The sequence below is a fragment of the Ranitomeya imitator genome, chromosome 9 (assembly GCF_032444005.1).
Source record: "Ranitomeya imitator isolate aRanImi1 chromosome 9, aRanImi1.pri, whole genome shotgun sequence".
Taxonomy (NCBI): domain Eukaryota; kingdom Metazoa; phylum Chordata; class Amphibia; order Anura; family Dendrobatidae; genus Ranitomeya; species Ranitomeya imitator.
Genome location: NC_091290.1, coordinates 33,929,806 through 33,949,092, shown reverse-complemented (window position 1 = coordinate 33,949,092; position 19,287 = coordinate 33,929,806). Strand labels below are relative to the sequence as shown.

Below are 19,287 nucleotides of genomic sequence, written 5' to 3'. Positions count from 1 at the left end.
CAAATGGACCTTTTTCTCCCCCTAAGCTCCAGGGCCCGGATGAGATTGCAACCACTGCACCTATAATTATGCACCCTGCCCATGGCACTGTTTTCTGGGAGTCAAATTTTCAGCCGAAGAATTTATAAAGGGTAACAGGAGCAGATTTACTGCATTCTTCAACCTTTCAAGGTACAAAGGACAAGAACGTCATGAACAGCTTTCACATTTTGCTCGCTTAGCCGACCAGAAAGACCATTGCTTCAATCATAATCCATAATTTATTTTTTTTTAATTTTTTTTTTTACATAGAACAGCAGCAGGGATAATTTATATTTGTGGGGTAAAAAAGGTGAGTACCCAATATTTATCTGTCAACTAATAATTTAATATGATCTCGAATGCCTATGAAAAGACACAAAAATAAGTGGACGGTAATCTTGTAGACTAGAAGAAATTTAGACAAGTAATATAGCGACACAAGGAAAATTGCTAATTTCATTACGATGTGCGTGATAAAGGAATCGGTAGAGAATTGAAATGTAGTCTCAGACTATGCTCACAAGTTGCGCTTTTGCAGCATTTTTTTTTCTGCAGGCAAAACCTGCTGTCAAGGTAGCAAAGAAGCTCATAAAAAGGACAATTTCAAATTAGGAAGGTTTTCTTATAAAATCACGAACATTGTCCCAATGTAAAAAAAACATGCTTTTCATTTTTTTTTTTTTTTTGTAACTCATAGCATCCAAGAAGAAAGTTCTATGGAACCTAAAAGAAATACCGCAGCTTCACCCACAGCACATCGTACACATTCTGTAGGTTCAGTCTATTCGGAAAGAAACCCGCAATCCCGACTTTCAGGACTCTCATTCACTTTGCTGGCACCAGGATTCCCTTCAGGTTTTTGTGATAAATTCATACAGAAAAAACACTGCAAAGCTGCGTCAAAAATGCAACATGCGCACATGGCCTTATCGATACAAGGTAAGAAGCCGTCTACTTGGTTCTAGCTCAGTATCTAAATTGCCAATGAAGTGTGATTGGCCATTTCTCCATAATTTCCAAATTGATTTTTAGGAATTGAAAACTATTGAATATATTATGCAAACAATATTAAAGGAAGCAGAACTAGGCATGTTAACTAAGAAAGGTAGGTCCAGTAGAAAAAATTATTCTAAAGATCCATATTTATTAGCAGAAGTAAAAAGGATATATAATCCGAGACAAAAAAAAGTAGTAAACCTTGAATTACAATGACAAATTCAGCGCCGCGTTTCAGTCTGTAAAGATCTTAGTGCTTGCTACGACATACTGCTCCATTGAAAGAGGGGAAAAAAGGTCCCTGTGACCTTTGCCCTGTCCCAGCGCCTGCGCACTGCAGTACTTTGCACTGTTCTCGACAGAGCAGAAAAAAGTACGCTTGCGCAGAAGCATGATATCGGCGGACACTGTGTGGATGACATAGGAAGCATCCTCCACACCAAGCAAGAAGGAGGACGGCATTGTAAGAAGATCAACGCCCATCGGACCTGACCGCCCTGTAGGTGAGTGTTATAGCAGGTCTTTTTCTTGTCTTGCAGGCCAGATTGGGGGCATATATACAGAATGTTAGAATGCTGTATATCAGGGTTGAAAAGTGGTGGCCTTATCTCAAATGGGACAAACTTGGTGACAAGTCCCCTTTAAGCTTAACCCCTTTAACCCCAAAGCCTGTTTTCACCTTCCTGACCATTTTACTTTAATTCTGACCAGCGTCACTTTACGTGGTAATAACTCTGGGACGCTTTAACGGATTCCACTCAGTCTGAAAGTTTTTTTTTTTGTGACATGTTGTACTTTATGACAGTGCTAAAATTTATTCGATATGACTTTCATTTATGTGTGAAAAAATGTAAATTTGGCAAAAAAATTTGAAAATTTGGCAATTTTCATTTTATTTTTAGAACCTTAAATCAGAGCGTTATGTCACACAAAATAGTAAATAAATAAAACTTCCCACATGCCTACTACAAATCAGCACAATTTTGGAGGTATATATATATTTTTTTTTAGTAGGAAGTTATGCGTCATAAGGGGTAAAAGTTCACCAGTCATTTTTCCAACAAAATTTACACAACCATTTTTTTTTTTTAAGGACCACCTCATACTTGAAGTGACTTTAAGAAGCCTATATGACCAAAACTAGCCAAAAGTTATACCAGTCTAAAAACTACACCCTCAAGGGGCTCAAAATCACATTCAAGAAGTTTATTAACCCTTTGGGTGAGTCACAGGAATTAATGGAATATGGAAGGAAAAAATTAACATTTACGCTAACTTTTTTTATAAACATTTTTCTTTCAAATTCTTTTTTATTTTCGAAAGGGTAACAGGAAAAAAATAGACCCAAAAGATTGGTGTGCAATTTCTCCTGAAAATGCAGATACCCCATATGTGATAGAAAACCACTGTTTGTGCGCCATTTATGTCCTTTCAAATATAAAATTTGCAGGATTAATTATCGGACGCCATGTCACGTCTGGAGAGCACCTCATGTTCCCTCAGGGAACTTAACTAGATGTGTGGTGAGCACCTTGAACCCCCTGGTGCTTCACAGAAGTTTATAACGTTGAGCCGTGAAAATCTAATTTTTCCCACAAATATGTTTTTTAGCCCAAATTTTGCATTTTCATGAGGGTAACAGGAGAAATTGCACCAACCAATTTGTTGTTCAATAATGGCCAGAAAACTACTGTTTTGGTGCACGACCGAGCTCTTAAGGGAAGGAGCGCCATTTGACTTTTTGAATGTAAAATTTGCTCGAATCATTAGCGGACGCCATGCTCGTTTGGAGAGCCCCTGATGAGCCTAAACAGTAGAAACCCCTGAAAAGTGATACCATTTTGAAAATTAGGCCCCTCAATAAACTTATGTAGATGTATGGTGAGCACTTTGAACCCCCGGAGTACTTCTCTGAAGTTTATAACATAGAGCTGTGAAAATAAAAAAAAAATCAATTTTTTTTGCCACAATAATGTTTTTTTAGCCCCACATTTTTTATTCTCACATTGGTAACAACAGAAAATGGAACCAAAAATTTGTTGTGCAATTTCTTCTGAGTACGCAGATACCCCATAAGTGGGGGGAAACTACTGTTTGGGTGCACTGCAGGGCTCAGAAAGGAAGAAGTGACGTTTTGGAATGCAGATTTTGTAGAAATGGTCTGCTGGTGTCATGTCACATTTGGAGAGCCACTGATATGCCTAAACATTGGAAAACCACCACAGTGCCCGATTTTGGAAACTAGACACCTCAAGGAATTAAGCAAAATGTGTGGGGAGCACCTTGAACCCACAAATGCTTCACAGAATTTTACAAAATTGATCTGCGAAAACAAAAAAAAAAATTTTTCCCCACAAAACTGTTGTTTTAGCCCCATATTTTTTCAATTTCACAAAGATAGCAGGAGAAAATGGCCCACAATATTTCTTGTGCAATTGCTCCTGAGTACAACAATGCCCTATGTGTGGTCGAAAACTACTTTTGAGGTACAGTGCAAGGCTCAGAAGGGAAGAAGCGCTGTATTCGAGTTCAGATTTTGCTCTTATGGTTTGAGGGTGCCATGTCACATTGGCATAGCCCCTGAGGAGCCAGAACAGCAGAACCCCCCCCCCCCTTCCCATACGTGACCCCATTTTTCAAACTACAACTCTCAATGAATTCATATTGGGGTGCAGTGATCATATTGACACCACAGGAGGGTCACAGAATTTTATACTAGATTTTACATTTTCACACTTGGAAATGGGTAAAAATTGCACCAAAATTTGCCCCACACTGAATGTAGAAGTACCCCATATGTAGCTGTACTCACCATATAGCGAGACTCGGGAGGGACTGAGTGCTATTTACCTCCTGGAGCCCTATTTACCTCCTGGAGTGCAGATTTTCCGAGAATAGTATGTGGACTCCATATACTGAGCCCCAAGGGCTAGAAGAGCAGAATTGCCACTCAAGTGACCCAATTTTGCAAATTATTCCCCTTTAACAATTACCTACAGGTGTAGTGATGATTTTGACTGCATGGGTGTTTTCCAGAAACAAGCAGCAGTGGATGTTGCTGAGTGAAAATTGCAAACTGCCATTGTAGTGACCAGTATGTTGTAATGACCAGTATGTTGTGGCCAGGTCGTGCTTCTGGAGACATGCACCCGAAAATTAGGCGAGCTCTTATCTCTACAGAAATGCCAAACATGTGGACGCTAACAGCGGTTTTAGGCACATTGTGGTGCTCAGAAGGGAGGGGGCATTTGGTTTGGGGAGCGCAGAATTTGCTGGATTTCTTTTGGGAAGCAAAGAGCCATAGCGCTTTTCCAGAGGCTTTGTGCTACCAGTAACATGGAAGCCCCTATATTTCCATTCACAGATGACAGGGGACTTGCTTTATTTCTAGATTTATTTGAAGCTTTAGTTATCAACATTTTACATAACATTTGGGATCACATTTATCCTCCCTATGGGAGGTGGAGCCGCATATTCATCACTGTAATGTGCGGCACCACGTGACCGCTCATACAGGACAAGCAGCGACGCTGAAAGGATGTAAGCACCGAGGGAGCTGGGTAAGTATTTTAATGCCAGCGGGGGGTGCACAGGGGGTGGGAGGGGGCAGATTACCTGCAACTTTATTTTAAAAACAAAAATAAATTTTAAAAAAAATTATTCATTCCTTCTTTCCAGCAAACGCTGCTGGAGAGAAGAAATGAATGGGGCGTCAGCACCACACGTGGGGGGGACAGCGCTTACAGTAGCGCTGTCTCCTGCACGGCACACGAAGTGCACATGGACAACATCCGTGTGCGGTACGTGTTTTACACGGACCCATTGAGTTTAATGGGTCCGTGTCATCCGTGCGCTCCCACGAACACTGACATGTCTCCGTGTTTTCCAAAAGGACACACGGTCCGTAAAAACACGCTGACACTGTCACCTCACGTACCGGAGCCACTGACGTGTGAAACCGGCCTAAGTGAGATCTTTGGGAGGCAGAATTAAAAAATCAACAGCAGGTGAAAAATTGGTTTTACTTATTTTTACGTCGTTCCTCATGTGGTATAAGTGATTATGAAAAACACCAAAAAAGGACACATTCAAGAAAAAACACCAAAAAACAGGCAAAGATGCTTACCTGTCTAAATAGGCCTCAATACAAATGCACAAGCAGGGTGCAGCGGACCCAAACAAAATAGCAAGTGCACAGGTGCAATACCTAATGAAACAGCCAGCCTTCAATAAGGGTTTGGCCGTGTGGCACACCAATGCACTAAGATAAAATACTCTGTATGTGGCGTGTTCACACAAGGAATACAAAGCATCTGGCTACAGCCTATTAATGACGCCATATGGCGGGCTGCCCAGTGCTAAAAAGCATCCTGTGCGAACAGAGGCCACAGTGTACAGAACAATTTGGGCCCAGCTGCACCCTGCAAAATATATACGTGCAAAAAAAACATATAAATATATGTAAGGTATTAGTTGATATTAGGGCCATAATATGGAAGCTGGCAACCCACGCCAAGGGTCCTTACGTATAAGTGATTAGGCAACTTTATTCTTTGGGTCAGTGAGATTACATCGATACCAGATTTGTATCAGGTTCTTATGTTTATGTTTAGCTTTTTTGCAAACACTAGCTTTTACATTGCCATATTTTGAAAGCTATAATTTTTACATATTTGGTGTGACAGAGTCATGTGAGCCCTTGTTTTTTGCCATTGTCATTTTTTATTAGCACCATCTGGTAACATTTTTTCATCGCTTTTCTATTCAGATTTTTGAGAGGCAGAATGAGCAAACACCAGCAATTCAGGAATTGCTTCTGTGTTTTTTTAATTTTTTATAATATTCTGGGTTTGGTAAAATCGATAAGGCAGCTTTATTCTTCGGGTCAGTGCTATTACAGCGATACCTCATTTTTTAAAAAAAATTTATGTTTTGGTGCTTTTACACAATAAAAACTATTTTTATAGATAAAATAATTATTTTTTCACCACTTTATTTTGATAACTATAACTTTTTTATTTTTCTGCTGATTGAGCTGTATAGTAGCTTATTTTTTTGCGGGATAAGATGCCATTTTCAGTAGTACAATTTTTATTTACATTCGTCTTTTCAATCATGGGTTATTTCACCTACTTGTTCAGCGGTATGATGATAAAGCACCTCGTTTTTTTTTGTTTTTTTTTACGGTGTTCACTAAAGGGTTTAACTAGTGTGATAGTTTTATAGGTCGGGTCATTCCGGACGTGGCGATACCAAATATGAGTACTTTTTAAATAAAAATATTTATTTATGGGTACAATATATATTTTTTATTATTATTTTGTGATTTAAAAAAAAATATTTTTACAATTTTTTTTTCACTTTTTTACTTTGCCCCACTCTGAGACTTTCACTTTTTGCAGGCTGATCGCTTGTAAAGCAGGATTATCCCTATGCTGTACAAACTCAGCGCTGCACTGACAAACTTGTTAGATCATGCATTGAGAATGATCTTGCTGGCTTTGGTGGACCTGGATGTCATCAGGACGAAATCGGTTCACCATAGCAACGATCGGGCCCCCGCAATGATGTCGTGGGGGGCGCCGATCCAAGGGCAGAAGGGGTTTCCTCCCTCTGCCTGCTCTCTAAATGCTGCGATCGATTGAATAATTTTTAAATAATTAAATTGCAATTGATTGCATGAAATAAGTATTTGATCACCGACCAACCAGCAAAAATTCTGTCTCTCAGGGCATGTACCCACGTTCAGGAATTGCTGCTTTTTTTTTTACTCTGCGTATTTATGCACACACAGTCTTAAACATTACCTTTAGTAAAACACTAAACCGTCATGGATTAAAATCCTGCAGGATACGCAAGGTCCCCCTCCTCACACTAGCACATGTCCAGGCCCGTTTGAAGTTCCCCAGTGACCATTTGGATGATCCAGAGGAGGCATGGGAGAGGGTCATGTGATGAAATGAGACCAAAATAGAACTTTTTGGTATCAACTCCACTCGCCGTGTTTTGAGGAAGAAGAATGATGAGTACAAACCCAAGAACACTGTCCCAACTGTGAAGCATGGTGGGGGAAACCTCATACTTTGGGGGTGCTTTTCTACAAATTGGACAGGATGACTGCACAGTATTGCAGAGGGGATGGATGGGGTCACGTACCACAAGATGTTGGCCAACAACCTCCTTCCCTCAGTGAGAACATTTAATATGGGTGGTGGGTGGGTGTTCCAGCATGACAATGATCCGAAAAGCCAGGTCAACTAAGGAGTGGCTCCGTAAGAAGCATTTCAAGGTCTTGGAGTGGCCAAACCAGTCTCCAGACCTGAACCCAACAGAAAATCTTTGGAGGGAGTGAAATTCAATGTTGCCCAGTGACTTCCCTGGCAGGGGTGAATCTAGCCTCTCTGCTGCCTGAGGCAAACTGCAAAATGGCGCCCCCCCACATAATACAATCAGTACAAGTCCGACTCCCAGCAATGTGTGTGTCCCAGCAGGTCAGGAGACTGGGCACCTCTGCACCTCAGCCCGGGTAAGTAACAGTCACCTGCCGGGCACGCCGCACAGTAGGTTATTGTGACATTGCACTGTCAGCAAGTGTCAGAGCAGGGATTACAGGGAGAGTTGGCACCACATGTTCTGACTGCCGCTCTGCCGCCCCCTATCTTTAAGGATGCTCTGCCGCCTGAGGCAAAGTATTCAACTTGCTTCATAATAGCAGCACCCCTGATCCCTGGAACCTGAAAGATCTCGAGAAGATCTGTATGGAGGCGTGGGCCACAATCCCTGCTGCAGTGTGTGCAATCTTGGTCAAGAACTACAGGAAACATCTGACCTCTGTAATTGCAAACAAAGGTTTCTGCACCAAATATTAAGTTCTATTGTATCAAATACTTATTTCATTCAATAAATGCAAATTCATTATGCAAAAATCATACAATATGATTTGGGGGATTTTTGTTTAAGATTCCGTCTCTCACAGTTGAAGTGTACCTACGATAAAATGACAGACCTCTCCATTCTTTGTAGGTGCGAAAACTTGGAAAATCGACAGTGTATCAAATACTTATCTTCCCCACTGTAAGAGTCTGCATATATTATTTTTAATCTGATTATTCTTTTGTATTTTTTTTCAGATGTACAAGATATGCACAATCATTTTATTTTCTGTAAGTATAAATTTATTTTCTATCATTTTAGTCTCATCGTGAGCTTGAAAAGTAATGACTCTTTTTTTTTTTGCTATAAATAATGCTCTTAATATAAAAGAAGGAATGTCACTTAACCTAGTTAACCCCTTGACCCGCCTTTTAAACTTGAGCTCAGTGTCTGTGGCCCACGAGAAATTGGGGGCATATTGAGTATGTCATCGTTGCACTGTGTGGCATCACAAGTACTGTAGGGGAGGAGGGGTACTATTACTGTGTGGGGCACCAAAGATTGTCAGATCTACACGAAAAGTCCCTTTTCCCCCTGCAGAAGCCAGATTAGTGGCGAAACCTGGGAGTTTGTGTGTTATTTTTTTTTTTTAAAACAAACGTAATGTCTGTCTCTGCCACGAGTAATGCTTCGTGTTCTGCAAACACATCGATATAACTAATGCAGCAATAGGAAAGTTGAAAAATAGTGATTTTCAGTTAGACCGAAAAATCTGCACATTAGGGACTCAGTCCACCATTTTTACATTAATAATTTAGTCATTGTCGGGTATATCACATTATTCATTTTAAATAATACCTAATAAAAGTGATCTTTAATAATGCTAGCGGATATGATTGCAGTAGGGTAACTTTCTTCTGTCTATTCGGACATTAGTACATGCATGGTGTGTACCCTACCTCCCCTACCTCCCCTCCAGAGTCGGAATCCTGTTGTTTTGGGACATAACATTACACATATTATTTTTATTGTACTGAATGTTGTATATTTTCTCTAGATTTACAGATATCAGCGGTAACAGTTTGGATCATGCTGGGCATTTCCATGATTGTTATGGGTAAGTTGCCTATGTGAAAGGTCAACCGCGTAGAAAGGGTGTTGTATATTGTACAAGGATATACTCAACAGCAGAAATGTGCACGCCCTCAGTATATAAAATATATATTTCTGTCTCTAACTAATCGCTGTTTAATGAGCCCTCACCTGCAGCCCATGCCCATCTCATCCATAACTCACCCTAGCATGTACCTGGGTACCCCAACAGCCTGTAATAAATCACGGTTGGAAGTGAAGGAGAGCAAACAAGGATCAACTTTAAGCTGCTGGTGAACCTCCCCGGCAGCATTTGGGAGAAAAACAGACTTTAAAAGCTGCAAGGGACTGAGCGGCAAGGGAGACTAGTTGGAAAGGCGGGTCTCCTGACTTCTCCCCGCCCACTCCCCTTGAGTGACAGGTCTCTTCTTGTGCACATGTATAGGGAGATACCTGCCTGTCATTACTATACCCTGCTGAGCAGGGGTGGACCTACCATTGGTGCATCCGCACAGAGGCCTAAGAGGCAGGCAGCCACATCCAGCTCCAAAGCAAGTGGAATTTTGCATTCTGATGAATTGGACTGTAAAGGGCCCATACACTATTCTGGCACAGAGGCTTTTTCTGTTTGTGTCCGCCAGTGCTGCTGAGCCAGCTGTCAGTCAGTGTCATTGCGTGGTTACAGCTGCCGCTCTCAGTGCTGTCACCAGTGACTGTAATCGCCTGTGTGACTGAAAGCCGGCGGCTCCTGGGAGAAATAAAGTTCATTTTCTCCCAGGTGCTGCACCTTCATAATGCTATCGACCAGCAGATTAGCCCCATATCTCTAGGTTAATATCATTATCAGGTTACCTTTAACTTCAGTTTATGTATATTCTTATCCGATATATGGAGCAAAAGACAAAATTTGTCTAAGACTTCCGCGTTTCTTTCTTTCTTTTTTTTTTTTTATTAACAGGAGGTCTGTACAAAAACGATTGCCTCATTCAGCCGCAAATACCGATATTCCTATTGGTGACAGGAGTTACTCATGTTGTGATTTCCACCATTCTACTTCTAAGAATCTTACAGCATCTATTTAGTGTATTTTTAGACAACGTGATGTTTGTATTAATGTTTTGCTGGTTTGTTGCAGGTATGTACTTATATATTTTTAAAGAAAGACAGTCTTAAAGGGAATCTCTCACCAGGTTTTTGTTTCCCCCATCTGAAAGCAGAATGATATAAGGGCAGAGACCCTGATTCCAGCGATGTATCACTTACATTACCAGTTGCTGCAGTTTTGATAAAATCACAGATTTATCTTCTGTAGATATAGCAGTTCTCTGAATGCTGAGCTCTGTATAGCCCAACCCACACAGCTGATTGGCTGCTTTCTGTGTACACTGTGCATATGCAGAAATATACCAATCAGTGGTGGGGGCGGGGTTGGACTACAAGGCAGCAGGTTTACTAGTCCGCTAGCGATAATCTCCTGCTGATTAAACAGTGACTTTATCAAAACTACAGTAAGCAGCCCAGTAAGTGACACATCACTGGAATCAGCTTCTCTGTCTTTATATCATGTGTGTCTCAGATTAGGTAGCAAAAACCTGGTGACAGAATCCCTTTAATAAATACCCTTTTATATGTTACTTATACCGCTCATCCTATGCTGTAATAATGTTATCATTGCTGCATAAATGTGAGATTTTCCAGCTCCAAAGTTCAGGTCCTCATTGATTTAAATGGGATTCAGGTCTAACTTCTGGTATCTAAACCGAACTTTGGAGTAAAGTTTGGTTGGGTACCAAAACCTGAAATTCCACAGGTCCACCCATCCCGAACTTCCACGGGTCCACCCATCCCGAACTTCCACGGGTCCACCCATCCCGAACTTCCACAGGTCCACCCATCCCGAACTTCCACGGGTCCACCCATCCCGAACTTCCACGGGTCCACCCATCCTGAACTTCCACGGGTCCGCCCATCCCAAACTTCCACAGGTCCGTCCTGAACTTCCACGGGTCCACCCATCCCGAACTTCCACAGGTCCACCCATCCCGAACTTCCACGGGTCCACCCATCCCGAACTTCCACGGGTCTGCCCATCCCGAACTTCCACGGGTCCGCCCATCCTGAACTTCTATGAGTCTGCCCATCCCGAACTTCCACGGGTTTGCCCATCCTGAACTTCCACGGGTCCACCCATCCCGAATTTCCACGGATCCGCCCATCCCAAACTTCCACGGGTCCACCCATCCCGAACTTCTATGGGTCTGCCCATCCTGAACTTCCACGGGTCCACCCATCCCGAATTTCCATGGGTCCGCCCATCCCGAACTTCCACGGATCCACCCATCCCGAATTTCCACGGGTCCGCCCATCCCGAACTTCCACGGGTCCACCCATCCCGAACTTCCACGGGTCCACCCATCCCGAATTTCCACGGGTCCACCCATCCCGAACTTCCACGGGTCCACCCATCCCGAACTTCTATGGGTCTGCCCATCCCGAACTTCCACGGGTCTGCCCATCCCGAACTTCCATAGGTCCGCCCACCCAAAACTTTCATAGGTCCGCCCACCCAAAACTTTCATAGGTCCGCCCATCCCAAACTTCCACAGGTCCGCCCATCCCGAACTTCCACTGGTCCGCCCATCCCGAACTTCCACAGGTCCGCTCATCCTGAACTTCCACAGGTCCACCCATCCCTAACTGGGAGTCAAAACCGCCATCCTGCAGATTTTCAAATTGCATTATATTGTAAAGATGATGCGGTTTTCCACCATGGATTTTACTCATTGAAGATATGGGGTGAAATCCAAAGTAAATCTTCAGCACAGCCTATGGCAAAATCTGCCTAGACAAACTGTGGGATTTTTTTCCAGAAACTGTGAGCCCAACTTAAAATTAATTTCCAACTTTGATACAATTTTTTTTGTTAACTTAAAGGGATCTTCTCTCATCTTGTTAAATAGTTAAAATTGCAAAGTTTTTGTTAAAACAAATCAAGAAGCTTTGCAATTCACTGCGTTTTAAAAATAGTCTCCGTTCTTGTAAATGGAGGAATCTTATATCTATACCTGTGGCCAGAATAAACCAGCTTCAGAGCATGTGCATTCTTCTGATTCTGCCGAGGCAGCTGCCTTTACTTGTAGCGAGGTAGAGCGCACAGTTTGGACCAGTGTCTCAGCCACACAGAGAGTCCGAACTGTCATTGAATCAGGAGCGCAGGGCCTCCGACAGGCTGGAAACTGGTAGGCAGAAGATCATCGCCACCTGTAAGCACGCCCTTGCATTTTGACTGACAGCCAGTTCTACACTGATACACTGCAGAACTGGCTGCCAGTCATAGTGCCGCTGTGTGCTTACGGCCGCCGCTCACTGTATAGTGGGCAATGACTGTACCCGCACCAGCACGCCTAAATGACTGAAAGTTGGCTCTACACTGATACACTGCAGATCTGGCTGTCAGTCATAGTGCCGCTGTGTGCTTATGGCCGCCGCTCACTGTATAGTGAGCAATGACTGTAGCCGCAACCAGCATGTCTGAATCACTGAAAGTTGGCTCTACACTGATACACTGCAGTAGAAAATAGGAGTACACTTGGCGCGTATAGGTAATTTAAATAGAAGTAATATTTTATTAAATGACATATAGTTTACATTAAGTTTAAAGTGCAGACAATATACAAAATATATAATTAAATACAATACTAAAGGATGGTAAAAAGAGAGTGGGTATCCCCCGGTGTACACCGTCTAAGGCAGGGGTCCCCAACTCCAGTCCTCAAGGCCCACCAACAGGTCATGTTTTCAGGATTTCCTTTGCATTGCACAGGTGATGCAATTATTACCTGGGCAAGACTAAGGAAATCCTGAAAACATGACCTGTTGGTGGGCCTTGAGGACTGGAGTTGGGGACCCCTGGTCTAAGGAGCCAACATGCATACCAAATAGTGGAAGAGACCTGCTACCAAAGAATCCATGTCACACTGTCCATGTAAGATGCCAGCCGGCGTGAAGTGACAGGTAAATAACAGGCGGTTCTTACCAATGTAGGGCACCAAGACCGGGGCACACCGGACGGGATCCACAAGCCAAAAAACCCCGACGTGCGTTTCGCCCACAGATGAAGTTGCTTTATCAAGGGAGATCGTAGACACATTAAAATCAATGTGTCTCTGCACATGTCAGCGTGTTTTCACGGACCGTGTGTCCGTTTGAAAAACACGGAGACATGTCAGTGTTTGTGGGAGCGCATGGATCCATTAAAGTCAATGGGTCCGTGTAAAACACGTACCGCACACGGATACTGTCCGTGTGCAGTGCAGGAGACAGTGCTACTGTAAGCGCTGTCCCCCTCGCATGTGGTGCTGAAGCCGTAATTCATCCCTTCTTCCCAGCAGAGTTCGGTGGAGAGAAGAAATGAATAATCTTTTTTTTCCTTTCATTTCCCCTGTGCGCCCCCTTCTAACCCCCCCTCCCCCGCTTGCCAGGAAATACTCGCCGACACCCAGCTCCAGCGATGTCTCCTCTCCGCGCCGGCAGCCTGTGCTGTGTGAGCGGTCACGTGGTCCCGCTCATTACAGTGAGGAATATGCGCATATTTGACCCATAGAAGCACAGGCACAGCGCGAAACGGCCGTCGTCCTCCCCTGCTCACACGAGCTTCGGCTCCTTCTCCCCCGGCCATGAATTTTATCTGGAGTTGGTATCAATAAAGAATTGATTTTTTGAAAACTGGTGAGTGCCTTCGTTACCTTTCTCATAAGGATTGTGCAGATAGAAGTCTTTTTTCCAGAAGAGCACCCAAGGTCCTATGCAAGCGGCATTTGAGTGCGTGACACATAGCAACATACCCTGAACATAGTCTCGGAGAAACCGCAGTACGAGGGACTGTGCCGCTCTTATTTTTCTCTTTTTTGTGGCAGTGATATATATGGGAATATTTAATTATTTCTGTTTTACTTCTAGGAAGTTTCTGGATTTTTAACATGTTTGACCAAAAAGAAGGAAAATGCGCCACAAACCTTTACTTATTTGCATATGGCGTTATGTCATTTGAATGGATTGTTTTATGGCTGGCATGTATATTTTATTTCTGCTGTTCCAAACCTAAAGGGTTAGTATCACATTTACTTGTTTCACTGTATTGATAGGTTGAGGAAATATTTGTCATGATCCGGTATCTGAATACAGAACGGTTTATAGGAAAGAATCAGCACAAATACCTTATAATCCAACCGTTGCTATATGACTACAATGCTGCGCCCAAGGTTTTGCTATTCTTTGGTTTGGATTTTATCCCCCAAAAATGTAATGATGATGTGTAAACTGTAATAATTCTAATGATGCCTTTGGAATAAACGTATATCAATAGTGAACATGGTTAATAAACATTCACATACTTTACACCGGAATTACATTTTTTAAACCAACAGTGTAACATCTCACTATTAGTCACATAAGAATATACTTTATATACAATGTTGCCCTATTCTTCACACTTGTGCTTAAAGAGTGAAATGCAAAAAAAAAAAAATTTAAAGTGGCTCCAAAAGGATAACAAACATGTAGCTTTATTGGCAGATTCAAGGAGTTTATGGGTGTTTTTCCATATTTGGCAGATTAGTGGAGGTCTGGGTCTCGAGACCCCCAAACAGCGCACATATGAGGAGACAGCAGCACACAGCTCCTGTCTGAGCGCTCATAGAGCAGTATATTCAATATAAAGTTCCTAGATTAGGAGTGAATGTTTTGTTGTCCTCTGATTGGGGTCTGGTTCTGTTATGATGACCCCACATGGTCTGAAGTGCAAATTCCTTAATTGATGTAAAAAAAGACATAAATCCATGAGACACATTCATTCCTGCACTAAGTGTGTCAAAGGTCGTCATCAGTTTATATTCCCAGACTCTTCTGTCTCTCTAAGATTTGAAGCTACCTTTCAATACAAGTAATTTCAGGTCCATGGTGCTATGATTGGGGAGACAGAATGGATCTACCTGTGGCAATACATTTTTTTTTTCTCTTATTGTGTGGCGGTGAGAATTCATCCTTGTCCTGAGTTTTTGCTGTCTCCCCCACATACAGACCCCCAGTTGGACATTTAGTACAAATAATTAGGTAACCCACATTAGAAGTGTCACAGCTGAAAGTACCTGGTATCTTGTAGTCCTGATGTGAATTGGGGATCTTTATCTTGTCCGTGGTCATTATAAATGGACAGGTTTTACATTTTTTCTGGTTGCAAGGAAAGGTTCCTGCAGCTGTGGGAGAGGACAGGGAGCTTCTGACAATGATGCTTCTTAGATTTGGGGGCTGCCTAAAACACAGTAGTGGGGGGTCTGGGAAAATGGATTGTAATCGGGCATCTTTTTGCAGTAAAGGTAGAGGTACCCGATTGTTTTCTTCTTTAGCTTTGTAATGTAGCAGGTGATTCCTTGATATTCTGGTGGCTCTTATAATCTGGTTTTCAATTGTTCTTGGATGGTCGCCCTGGCTCAAAAAGGTCTTTCTGAGGCGACCAAGGTGTTCATCCCTATCCATTGGGTTGGAACATATGCGATTGTATCTGATGGCTTGGCTGTAGACAATGGAGTTTTTTATGTGTTTTGGATGGAAACTGTCCCATTTAAGGTATGTTGGGTGGTCGATTGGCTTCTGATACAGGGATGTCTCTATTTTATTGTTCTGCAGCCTAATGATGGTGTCCAAAAAGTTAATTTCAGTGCAGGAGTAGTTGAGTGTCAAGTTGATGGTAGGGTGAAATTGATTAAACTGATCATGGAACGTCTTTAGCTGTGGCTCAGACTCCGTCCAGATGATTAAAATGTCATCAATGTAGCGGTAGTAGGCCAGAGGCCTGATGGGACATGAGGACAAAAAGTCGCTTTCAAGCTTGGCCATGAAAAGATTTGCATACTCTGGGGCCATTTTACTTCCCATCGCTGTGACAGTCTCCTGTAGATAGATCTTCTTGTCAAACTCAAAGTAATTGTGGGTGAGGATGAATTTTATAAGTTTCACCAAAGAATCGGCATCAGTCCCTGTGTTTTCCAGGAAGAATTTGCAGGCATTTAATCCATCCTGGTGTGGGATATTGGAGTACAAAGATTCCACATCCATGGTGGCCAGGATGGTTCCTTCTTGTAGAGGACCTATTGCTGATAATTTATTCAATAGGTCAGTTGTGTCCTGAATGAAGCTGGGTGTCTCCTTTACCAGGGGTTTAAGAATACCCTCTGCCCATCCAGATACCTGCCCACACATGTGGCATAGTGGAGTGGAATAGGAGGAGTATTCCGGCACATGGTGCAAACTTCGAAGAGTCAAAAGAGACCAAAATATCAAACCTTGTAAATGTAAATAGGGGTGGGTGATTTGACCTTGAATTTTACTTTATTTTGTTAAGCCCACCAGAGCACTTGAACCTGCAATATTTACTATTGCAGAACCGTATATTGTTAAATTATCAGTCTCCTGTGAAGCGCAGCCACAAACAAGGCAGCACAAGCCCCTGAGCTCACATTATGAATGGGTCAATGGACTACAACAGAAACCCCTCAAGGATCTAGTCATTTAACGCATAGCCATCAGTTTAATTTTTATTTCATAAATCAATAGTACTCATGACAATAAGGAACTTTTGTAACATATCTTATTACAGAAATCTGCTTCTTTCTCCTCCTGGACTGATTTTTCCTTTCATTCATTTCATTTAATTTTCATTTCATTCAGTGAATACAGATTTTCCCATTACTGAGATAGGAGATGACAATTGGTGCTTAAAAAATTCTATGGAGATGGGGAGGAGGTAGAGGAAGACTCAGACATTCTACTGCACGTTCTCCTGAAATGACAGTTACAGTTCTCCATAGAGCTTTATGAGCACCAACCGTCATCTTCTGTCTCAGTAATAGGAAAATGTGTAATCACTCAATACAGATTTTACATGTGAATTTAAAATGAAAGATCAGTCCAGGAGGAGAAAGATGCAGATCTCTCTAATATGGTTTATTAGAAAGCAGTTTTTACATGTACTATTGAACAATATATAAAAAAAATGAGTTACGCTTTAAATGCCCCTTTCAGTAATTTACAGCAGCAGTTGAAGCTAGCTCTGATTGCTGCTGCTGTTAGAGTGTATGAAGCAGGCTCAGATCCTGAGTGTGCTCCATACTCACCTGACATCATGGATGCTGGGAAGGGGCTAAGAAAAGTAGACTGGAGAAAGGCTCTCCACTGTCTCACTACTTTTACAGCTTTGTGAGACTTCCCGCCTCTGAGTTGGGAGATATCTTTTCAGTTGAGATCTCAGTGTAAGGGGCAGATTGTGAGCTTGCAGCTTGTTAACTCAGATATGATCTGTGCTGCTGTCTTCATGCTGATTGAAGTTATATTGGAAGTAATGGAAGAATCCTGTCTATTATGGAGCATCAGAAGGAGAAGAATAGAAACAGCAGCAACAAAGCTAAAATCTGTCCAGTCTCCTCTTCATTGCAGTTGCTGTTGGTGCTGTGTGTATGCAGAGACAGACTAAGATTAGCCCTTTATTAGCAGTTCGATAATCCTGTTGCTGATTAACCCTTTACAAGCAGCTATGTCCTCCTCCTTTAGCTAGTCTAAATAATACACAGGGATGTCTGATGGCTTAAAAAATATTGTGATGGGAGGTGAGGACAATTTTCATTTGATTTGTGTTTTGTGTCCATTTGGATGCATTGATGAACAATGTCACCGTGTTTGTGTTTTGCTTTTGTCAAATTTATGAGAAAAATAGGCAAATCAATTTTACCTTTAATATTTTATAGACCCACAACTCAAGAAATAATTGAAACAGGCGAATTGACGGGTTCACCATAAATCCTGCCAGATCTAAGTTCGAGGTTTCATCTACCATTCAGTTGCAGAACCGGCTCCCCCTTGCAGTTGGTATGGCCCAGAGTAGAAGTGGATCGCACAAGTGAAGCCTATGTCTCAGTAAGGCCTCATTCACACATCAGTTTTTTTACGACGCAAGAAAAACAGACCTAATTTTATCAGTGAATTTCCTCCATTTGCTTTTCGAAATAACTTTTAAAATAAATAATTTAAAACCTTAAACATCAAACACACACATACTGTATATTTAACGTGTGCTTTGAAAAGGCTACAAATTCCAAATTCAAGAATTTAGCACAAAAAATATGGAGTAAATTAAAAAAAAATAACATTTTTGATAATTGTATATTTACTTTTCCTCGGATATGCCTGTAAATAAATGCAGATACTTATGTGTCTTTTTTTATGTTGAGTTCCATAATGTCTGTTTATATAAAGAATAATTTATTATTCTTAAAGGGAATCTGTCAGCAGGTTTTTTCTATGTTGCAAAGTCAGAGACCCTGATTCCAGCGGTGTGTCATTTATTAGGCTACGTGTTGCTGTTTCAATACAATTTGTAGTTTATCAGCAGGAGATGATCACTACAGGACTAGGTGTCTTGTGCCTCCTGGTCCAGCCACACTTTCACCACTGATTTGCTGCTGTCAATATAGATTGTGCACAGAAATCAGCCAATTGGTGATCTTGTCCTTAGTGGGATTTGAACCCAGGACCCCAGCGTTGCAAGGATGCAGTGCTAACCACTGAGCCACCGTGCTGCTCTGTGTTTATTTCACATGTTCTGAACGTTATGGAGATGATAAATATTTGGGACTGTTTTATTTTGGATGTGTTCTGTAAATTAAAATGTGTTTTATGTAAAAGGGGTGTCAATACTTTTTTTTGTTTGCAATATATGGTTTTCTTTTATTTTTATGCTTTTATTTAGTAAAAAAAAAAAGTCTGGTGCTGGCACAAAGAATGGTTAAAAAAGGAAAGGAGAGCAAGCATGATTAGAATGGGGAGAGAGGACCGTTGTCAACGCGTTTCGAGCTAAATGCTCTTAAGGCCCCTTCACATTAAGCGACGCTGCAGCGATACCGACAACGATCCGGTTCGCTGCAGCGTCGCTGTTTGGTCGCTGGAGAGCTGTCACACAGACCGCTCTCCAGCGACCAACGATGCCGGTAACCAGGGTAAACATCGGGTTACTAAGCGCAGGGCCGCGCTTAGTAACCCGATGTTTACCCTGGATACCATCCTAAAAGTAAAAAAAACAAACACTACATACTTATCTTCCGCTGTCTGTCCCCGGCGCTCTGCTTCTCTGCTCTCCTCCTGTACTGGCTGTGAGCCGGAAAGCAGAGCGGTGACGTCACCGCTCTGCTTTCCGGCTCACAGCCAGTACAGGAGGAGTGCAGAGCGCAGCGCTGGAGGACAGACAGCGGTAGGTAA

At 42.2% G+C, this 19,287-nt stretch overlaps 1 protein-coding gene across 2 annotated transcripts; it reads left to right on the top strand.

Moving 5' to 3' along the window:
• The first annotated feature begins 188 nt into the window (after positions 1-188).
• On the top strand, positions 189-18,922 carry LOC138649745 (transmembrane protein 272-like). 2 transcript variants are annotated; one of them, XM_069740403.1, is made up of 7 exons: positions 189-331; positions 719-960; positions 8,148-8,180; positions 8,948-9,007; positions 9,941-10,117; positions 13,942-14,089; positions 17,781-18,922. In XM_069740403.1, the coding sequence occupies exons 2-7, from the start codon at positions 738-740 to the stop codon at positions 17,830-17,832; spliced, it is 693 nt and encodes a 230-aa protein (XP_069596504.1). In that variant the 5' UTR covers positions 189-331; positions 719-737; the 3' UTR covers positions 17,833-18,922. The 2 variants fall into 2 exon arrangements, with proteins under 2 accessions (XP_069596504.1, XP_069596505.1); XM_069740404.1 differs by lacking the exon at positions 9,941-10,117.
• Positions 18,923-19,287: the final 365 nt, after the last annotated feature.